This window comes from Lolium rigidum, chromosome 1 (assembly GCF_022539505.1).
Source record: "Lolium rigidum isolate FL_2022 chromosome 1, APGP_CSIRO_Lrig_0.1, whole genome shotgun sequence".
Lineage (NCBI taxonomy): Eukaryota > Viridiplantae > Streptophyta > Magnoliopsida > Poales > Poaceae > Lolium > Lolium rigidum.
Window position 1 is genome coordinate 213,018,812 of NC_061508.1, and position 9,140 is coordinate 213,027,951.

Consider the following 9,140-nt stretch of genomic DNA (forward strand, 5'->3'; position numbering starts at 1 on the left):
ACAAACTTAATTATGGAATACAACTGTTGGTAGAGATAGTGTGAATATCATAATATTTTGTTTGCAAATTACCCTCTTACATTTCTCTAATTTATGAGGATAAATATAACTCATAAGCAGTACAACTGACATTATCTTGGTAGATAATGATAGGTGATTCGAATGAATCTCCACATGAACTCACATGTGGCCAATCATTCTGCGAATTCATACACATCTTGTGACGCTTCATATAATTTCTGCATAATTGAATGATCACCGGAAGGACCCATTTAGAGTATATTCTGAAGACTTTCTTCTGAATACTCCTCCAGTAAATCCAGTCTTTGATATGGTACTGTTGGGATCAGATAATTAGCCACTATAATATATCCACATTGGTCCCATCTTGATTTTCATACTAGAATTAATCAAGAGTTTTGTGTCTTGGATATATCTTAGAATAATCCATACACAAATCTTATACCTTTCGGGGGATTGCACTCTCAATAAATTACCAACAACATAATGTCAGGCCTGACGCATTTTGCAAGATATCTCAGTGCTCCGATGGTTGATATGGAACTTCAGCTCCATCTATCAATTCACCATCTTCCCACGTTTCCAAGGATTGGTATCCCATATTAGGTATAATATGACCATATGTGTCTCTGATATTATATATATGTATTGAACATGTTCAATATCTCGGGATATATGAAAACTGATATATATTTATTCCTGGGGGAACAAGCTCAAGTTAAAAAAAAACTTAAGCACGATTTGGTTTGACCCAAATCTCCATCTTAAAATAATTGTGTGTATCTAAAATGTCTCGCATAAAGACATTGATGATAAGATCATCAACACCACTTAGGTGACGTAAAATTCAATTAAGGATTTATCCACGAGTACACATCAACAATCATTGATATTAGAGTTATCCTTATCACGGAAGAACTCACACAGTCGATTGTACCACACAATTATCTCTGACTACTTCCAAGTCATAGAATGACTCCAGAAGTTTCACACACACATGTTGCGACTTTCCTTTAGATTCACAATATTAAGTCCCTCAATGACTTGAATATATAAGTCCAAATTGTGTGACCCGTGGGAGTATGCAGGTACTACTACATACATCAACCACATGAATCTCTACTGCCAATGACATTTAGTATCGAAACATAATTTCACTCATACCAAGATGGTATGCCACATCATGAATGATGTCGAGTTTCTGCGAAAAACCCTTGTGCTACAAAAGCCTCGCTTTATCACCACCTCATTCTCTCTTCTCTATGGAAGATACTTATGAGCATAAGGTTTTACTATCGTAAATACCTCTCTCTGATGAGAGAGCGCTATTCTTCCTCGATTGCTCCCTTTCATTTGGACCAATATAAGTGCAACAACACACTCCATTGATTTTGGTTCACGGCCCAAAAGGATTTTAGCAATTCCTAGGAAGATTTGTATGTCGACATATGTAGACTTTCTCATATACGATTCTCATGAATCAGTATCATTTATGGAATTCTCATTGTGCCTCTCAACTCGTTGTGACTTCCCATAAAAACATAGTCAAGGTATTTCGATGTCCCAACACACAAAATGTGTGCACATCTGTGTTGGGTCCTGGATGATACTCATCCTTCAGGTGTCATCCAACCTTATGTTGAACCACATTTAGCTATTGGGAGACCATCTCTTTGTTCCGACAAAAACAAAGAGAACTTAGTCTCATATGATCATAATTCTCCCCCTCTTGCTCTCGTATGGGGAGACGAGTGGTTTATTAGGTACCTCCACTCAGTCCGATACATTACCAAAATGACACCTTTGTCACTAGTAAATATATTAGCAGATTATTCGCAATAAAATGCAAATTTCACATAACTTGAACCTCTAGTTCAGTTTCTTAACTACGTGGATCAAATGTCAACGGCATTTCTTAGCTATTTTCTGGCATTCTGTGTGGTACACATCTCCCCCTAATGCCAGAAAATGTGAACCTCATGTCAAAAACGCAGGTTGCTAAGACATTCTAACTTGTATAACCTTTCTTGTTTGTGTATTTTATTTTGTCCTTCTCAGCAACAATGACATGAATGTGTGTTCCATCAATTGCCCCAATGGCATCTTTGAAAAAGGGCCAGAATTTAGGATTTCTAAATTTATCATGCACTTGGGTGAAAGTAGGGGGACAATGTAATCGCCAGCCATACGGTCTACGCAGTCTAAATCATGATGAAACTTGTTGCTATTGGTAGACACATTGCGCTCAAAACGGTCTGCAACTTGACTATTGGACTGGGGTGCCCCCAACATCCATAGAAAGAGAGCTAGTGATTCTTTACTAGACATCTGAGAAGTTGATTGCAGGCCATAGTCATAAACAAGAGTATCATGCAGCATTGTAAAAACTAACCTCCTCGTCCTAAAAGCCTTGTAGAATCTCTGGGGATCTTTCATTCTCTGCTCAACCCACTGTATCCCTTTCATCAAAGGCAATTTTCTAGGTGCATAAGGAACCTTCTGACCCTTTTCCTCCTCTTCTGCAATATAAGCCACAAGCATGTAATATATATCAAATTCTTCATCGGAGTCATCACTTGATGAATTCATCTGTAATCAGCAACAAAACAAGTTTAGATAACATTGGTTCAAACAACATAGGTTCATTACAAATACAAGTTCAAAACATAATAGTGGTTCAAACAACATAGGTTCATGAAAAATACACGTTCAAAACACAACATTGGTTCAAACAACATAGGTTCATGAAAAATACAAGTTCAAATAACATAGGGTCATGAAAAATACAAGTACATTGCACTACTTCTTCTTGTTATGTTGTTCCCATGTCCTCCTAATCGAATCAAGCCTCTGGCTAGGAGTAGCCTCCTCCTCCAAACAAGTGAATACATCACGATATTCCTGTATAATAAAAAAGATTTGTGGCATAGAAATATTCATCACTCCCAGGCTTAGCTCCATCCTTAGCTATTAAAGTCACCATCCTTCTAATCTCCTACCTCTCATTAGGACGACCAGGAGATGTCACACAATTTCTACTCTTTTCATCCTCATCCATCTTCCTAATCTTCTCATCCTCCTTATTTTTCTCCTTCTTTTTTAAAAAAGTTTATCAAACGGTCTAATCTGGAGGAGCTCTCAACGCTACCCTTGGTGTAGTTGATGGACTAGGTGAGTATGGGCATGATATCTTCTTTCTACTCATGACATGCAAAGGTGTAACATGTCTATCATCTTCACCCTCACAACCTGAACCATCAACATCTTCAATGTTGACCGTAGGCTGAGAAGCTTGAACCTTTGATGATGGAGGCACCCTAGCAAGCACATTGGTCAGAACATTTTTGTCAAATATCTCCCTCAAGTCCTCCTCATCTTGTAGTGGTGCTACCCGAAACTTGGCTGCCTCTGGACACATTTGTACATTACAATTTATTTAGAGCATATCAAGAAGAAAATGGAAAGAAAAAGATATGAATTCACATTTACCTCTATCTCATGTGTCCACCAATCGTCGCTAGCATCAATGGTTTGTGTGATAGGATCTCTGCCTAGACTGGACGCATGTTGAACCAATCCTTTCCAAATGGTGCAGTCCCTTTTTAGTGTTTCTCACCTATTTCTCATTTGCTTCTTGTCATAATTTTTCTTTGTGCGCGCATTGAATTTCTCAACTAGGTTGGGGTATTCAAAACATGTACGGGAAGATTATTTGTTGTCACCTCTTCTTTGCACACATCAAGAAACACACGCTGAGCAACGGCATCCCAATTTGCCTTTGGACGTTTCGCCTTTTCTTTCAGCGTTCCCATCTAGTTGCATAACATGGTTGTTTAATTGACCATAAATAAGATAATAGTCTATGCATACCAATTTGCCATCTACTAACTATCATCTATATTACATCTACCAGAGATAAGATAAATCAGCAGCAACCCATTCACAGATTGGAATAACATCAAATTTCCATCCGTGCATAATCAATTTCACTGTTACCATCTACTACCACATTAGCTAGTTTGAAGAATAAACTAGACAAAAAATAAGGACGGAACAACATACCTGGTTGGTAGTAGCCATAGGGAGCGATGCCTGCGGGAGGCGGGCGAGCTAGCAGGTGAGCGAGCGCGTTTGTGGGAGGGCGCGCTGCGGGAGCGCGAGCTCCGCGTCGACCACGGTGGCGGTGGCTGGCCGAACGACGAGAGGTGCGGCACGTGGTCGTTCGTCCTCCTGGTGGTGGGGAATCGAGTGGCCCGGGCGGGAGGAGGTGGGGAACCGGGGCGGCGGGGATAGCTGGTGCAGCGGCGGCGATCAGATGAGCCGGCGATAGTGCTCAACGGTAGAAATGGGTAGCGGCTCGGGCTAACCCTTGGCGGCGGCAGGTCGCATCTTGTGTGCGTGCAAGGAAAAGAACGAGCCGAGTGGGAGGCTACGGGGCATGTCGGGGCCAAAGCGAAAAAAGGTAGGAGGAAAATGCTTCGGTTCTACGGTGGCATTTCTGGGGTAATTTGATTAAAATAGATGGGCACCAGTCGCTACCTATTCGGGGCTACTTTTGACAAGCTCGAGAAGCTGCCCTCCCGACGCTTCTGTGGACAGCCAAATTTGCACTACGATGCTAGTTTGCGGTAGGGAAAAGCTAGATATAAGAAGACACTTCTTTTGGGCTTCTTCGGTGGGAAACCTAGAAGCCTCTCTAGAAGCCCAAAAGAAGGTGGCCTTTTTCACACACATCAATTTCCCGCATGGGCTGGCCCATCTTCGCCGAATTTCCTTTTCTGTTTAAATTTATTTTTATTTTTTGTTTCTTTTTTGTTTCTGTTCTTCGTTTTTCTTTTTCGTTTTAATTTCATGTTTTATTTATTTATGGTTTTTATTACTTTTAGTTTTTATCGGTGAACAAATTTTAAGATTTGAACCTTTTATTAATCATGAAATTTTTGAATATGTATATATTTTACACGATGATCAATTTTTAAAATCATGAATCATTATCTTAAATCAAATATTTAATAACAATGCACATTTTAAATCTGAACCATTTTACTATTTTTATATCTAAACCTTTTTTGAAATCATGAACATTTTTCAAAAAACTAGACATTATTTAATCATGAAATATTAAAATCTGAACCTTTTAAAAATAAGGAACATATTTAAAATCTGTGAACTTTATAAAAATCATGAACATTTCCTACAAAATGAAAAGAAAATGAACACCTTACCTAACGTCAAAAAGATTCTACTGTGTTTGCTGGGCCAAAAAAAATGAAGAGAAAACAAGGTTTTAGCATGTATTGGGCCGGCCCATGTGGAATCCTACTCTGACTGTGAGCGAGCGGTCCCTCGTGCTCGCTTCAATACATGGGGCGACCCCCCAGGCAGGGTTTGCCACCGCGCCCACCCCGCCGCCCCCGCCCCCGGGTCCGCCACCGGTTGTGCTCACAACAACGATGATCCGTGCGGCACCAGCGGAGGCGGTCGGAGAAGGCTCCGTAGGGGAGGAGGTCTTCATCGACGACCATGACATCATCAATGAGATATCCCTGGACGAGGAAGGTCAATACTACCTATCATAGTACCATGTCATACACAGAAACAGCTAGTAGTCTCTCCTTAGTTCTGCACTTCTTCTGCTTGCTCCGTGCTTACTTTTTCCTTGCTCAGATCTCCCCGACCAAGACGATGATGATGACCAGGACGAAGACATGATGGGTATGTGCCTTTGTTGTTATATGCCATCTGTTTTAGTATAGCTGTACTGGCACTACTTACATGGTTAACTATTATGTTTGTGTCCGTTCTTACTTGAGAGCGATGATCTTAACGGGATAAGATACTGTCTTGTACTAGTGATGACTGAATATTGCCTTCTAAACTGAACTTTCTTGTAAATGAGCTCAGGCTTCTAGGGGTACCTTTTTTTTTATTTCATTTTATATAAACCTTGGCACCATGCTATTCGTTATCTGGTTGTTCATTTTACATGCAGTATACTTTAGACAATCTGAAGTTCGTATAATGTGCTAGTAATTCAAGTGCCCTTTAATTTATGGTTTTTCAGATGAGGTTGAGGATCACTCAGCATATGCATTTCATGGGCATGCAGGCAAGATCTCCTTGAACGAACTAGCTTACAATGTCTTGTGACTATGATTTATTGTTTGCACTTATAAGTTTGATACGCCATGATATTTTTCGTCTCTTGTATCATCCGTTTCCAGCGTACCGTTGCATTGAAAATCACATATATTAATAGCTGCGCTACTGATATGTTGGGTACAGATGAGGTATTTGCTGCTGCTTGCAGTCCTGTAGATGCATCACTTGTTGTTTCTGGAGGTAAAGATGACAGAGGGTTTCTCTGGAGCATTGGATCTGCAGAGAATGTTCAAGAGCTGACTGGTATGGTTGACTCATTTTCTTAGTCTAATATGGGAACTCCTTAGTTGACCTGTTGTATGTAAATGTTTCTCGGGTCTTTCCCTATGCTTATCACTTTTACTATTAGTTCTTAAATGTGCTGTTTCTATTTCTTTTAGCTATAACTCCAAACGTATTATTGATATATTGCAGCAAGTCTTCTTCTTTGTTTTTTTAGGAAAATCTTCATATTTATGTTCATGTTGCATCGGTTTTTGTACCTTTATTTGCGGATGCATCCCTAGAATTGTCTATGAAGCTTATATAATATCTGTTGCTGATACAGGACATAAAGATACTGTCAGCACTGTGGCTTTCAGTTCAGATGGGAAATTAGTTGCTTGTGGAAGTATGGATGGACAGATAAATGTATGGAATACAGCTACACGAACACTTCAGAGAACCCTTGAGGGCTCTGAATCAGGCCTTGAGGTGAGATGATGCTGATTACTTTAATCCATTTAGCTGAACATACCCCCTAACTGTTTCAATTGCAAAATCTGTGTTCCCCGCTGTTTAACTGTATATATAGGTACTTGATGATTAATTATATGCCTCTGGTTGTGTAGTGGCTTAAATGGCATCCGCGACTTCACTTTATAATTGCTGGATCAGAGGACTTCAACATATGGATGTGGAATGCTGACCTCAGTTCCTTTGGGAATACATTTGCTGGCCACAGTAACACGGTGACATGTGGTGATTTTACACCTGATGGTACTGAGTGTTTTTCTCTAATGCTATTTAATTTTATATATGTTAACGTTATGAAGCTGCCCCTTGGTATGGTATAAAATATATCACCCCAACCTGTACTTTATTGGGTCCTGTTTTTTGGAACGTCTCGCATGAAAATTTTCGCCTTATGTGACAATCTGTTTTTAGCTATCAACGCAGCTTCATATTTGTTCAGATTTCAGAGGAACTTACGGATTATGGTGTATTTAATATTTCTGCTACTAACTTGTGTTTGAAGTTTATCTCAGTGAAACTAGAAGTTGATCATAATAATTGTAAATATCAGAATGGCCTCTATGATGGTTTAACATCTTAGATCCATTTTCACCAGCTTACTTGATGTTCAGATCCCCGATGTAGCATGCCCTTTTTTAGCTAATTCACATGTTTCCTTTTGAAGGTAAGCTTATTTGTAGCGGATCAGATGATGCAACACTGAGGATATGGGACCTTAAAACTGCACAATGCAGACATGTTGTTCGAGGTAAATTCACCATATATTCATATGGTTGTTTTTCTGTGTTCTCTCTTAACCTGAATGTTATTATCTGACCGTTTTACCGCGATCCAGGTCATGGTTATCATACTCAAGGACTGACATGTTTAGCTATTACATGGGACTCCCAATCAATTGTTAGTGGCTCTCAGGATAGTTCTGTGCACATCGTGAGTATAAACTCAGGCAAGGTGGGTGTATGTCGTGATTTTGCACTATATTTTTTTTAACAAAAATGTTCATGAGTCACTCAGATACATGCTGAATGAGCTTTGAATCCTTCTCATCCAAGTTGGCTTACAATGGAAAGTATTTGATGCAGTTTGTAGCTTAACTTCTTCTTTTTGCATTGTAGATCATGTAAAATTATTATTATTATTTATCACCTTATTTTGCTTGTAGTGATTTTTCCAGAGTTTTTGTTTTTTAGATACTGCAGGATTTGTTTTCTTAGGAGAGTCGCATACTCTGTTGGTAGTTTTAAACTTTTAGAAGCATGTGCCATGGCTTTGCATCTAACTCTGAAGGTAAGATCTGAACTGTGTGTAACAAGTTTTGTTGGTTGTTTTTGCAGGTTGTCGGTTCATTAGTTGGCCACACTAATTCCGTCGAGTGCATTGGCATCTCACCGAGGTACTTTTTCGTGGGATGTTGGGAGTTTGTATGATAAATCTGTTGCACAATACATATGGCCTTCCTATTGACCTAGCGAGCTTCACCCTCGTTCCGTGCGGTACAACCGGGTGGCTACGGGGAGCATTGATCGGACTCTCATCATCCGGGACCTCACTCACCAAGCAATCCGATCCATTTGCGAGCATGATGTGGGTGTAGAAATCAGTTGTCCTTTATGGTTCTCTTGTATTTTTGTGTCGCTGTGAACTTATTGCTGTTGGTGGTGTTTGACAAGCAGGATGGCGTGACTTGCCTGGCGTGGATAGGTTCGTCGAGGTATGTAGCGTCAGGATGCATGGACGGTATAGTGCGCATCTGGGACAGCCTCTCTGGGGAGCTGGCTTGCATGCTGAGCGGGCACCGTGATGTCGTGCGATCGCCGGCTGTCTCCGCTGATGGCAACTCCATTGTCTCGGTCTCCTCGGATAAGTCTGCTCGCGTCTTTGACATATCCATGTTCAAGTAAAAATATCGAGATTGGTTTCATTGGCTTTCATGGTCAGGAAATGTACTTGCGGTCATTATGGGGATGTCAGGAGCTTGGCTCTTATCTTTGCGATGTAGTCAGTTGTGCAAGCTGAATAAAGGCGTAAGATAAGGGACTTCTTTTTTTAGAAAAATAAGTTAAGGGACTTAATGTTATGTTTGAAATGGCTTGGTATTTCACTGCCACGTACAACGTAGACGCTCACAAACACGCTTGTACACGCACCCCTACGAACGAAAGCACACCCTACCCCTATGAGCACCTCCGAAGGACCGAGCCGGTATCTTGAGGTTGACGAAG

General features: G+C 40.4%; 1 protein-coding gene across 1 annotated transcript; it reads left to right on the forward strand.

The window, feature by feature from the left end:
• The first annotated feature begins 5,330 nt into the window (after positions 1-5,330).
• On the forward strand, positions 5,331-8,926 carry LOC124654738 (angio-associated migratory cell protein-like). The gene is made up of 11 exons (XM_047193735.1): positions 5,331-5,580; positions 5,689-5,736; positions 6,086-6,130; positions 6,307-6,426; positions 6,731-6,876; positions 7,014-7,161; positions 7,583-7,666; positions 7,754-7,869; positions 8,253-8,311; positions 8,388-8,502; positions 8,592-8,926. Exons 1-11 carry the CDS (start codon positions 5,331-5,333, stop codon positions 8,817-8,819), a joined length of 1,359 nt encoding a protein of 452 aa, XP_047049691.1. The 3' UTR covers positions 8,820-8,926.
• The last annotated feature ends 214 nt before the right edge of the window (positions 8,927-9,140 follow it).

Excerpts from the sequence above, each read along its gene's own strand:
- LOC124654738 (XM_047193735.1), top strand. The coding sequence starts at position 5,331 with ATGTGGAATCCTACTCTGACTGTGAGCGAGCGGTCCCTCGTGCTCGCT. Across the intron at positions 5,581-5,688 it reads GATATCCCTGGACGAGGAAG|ATCTCCCCGACCAAGACGAT; the intron begins GTCAATACTACC and ends TTCCTTGCTCAG. Across the intron at positions 7,667-7,753 it reads ATGCAGACATGTTGTTCGAG|GTCATGGTTATCATACTCAA; the intron begins GTAAATTCACCA and ends ACCGCGATCCAG.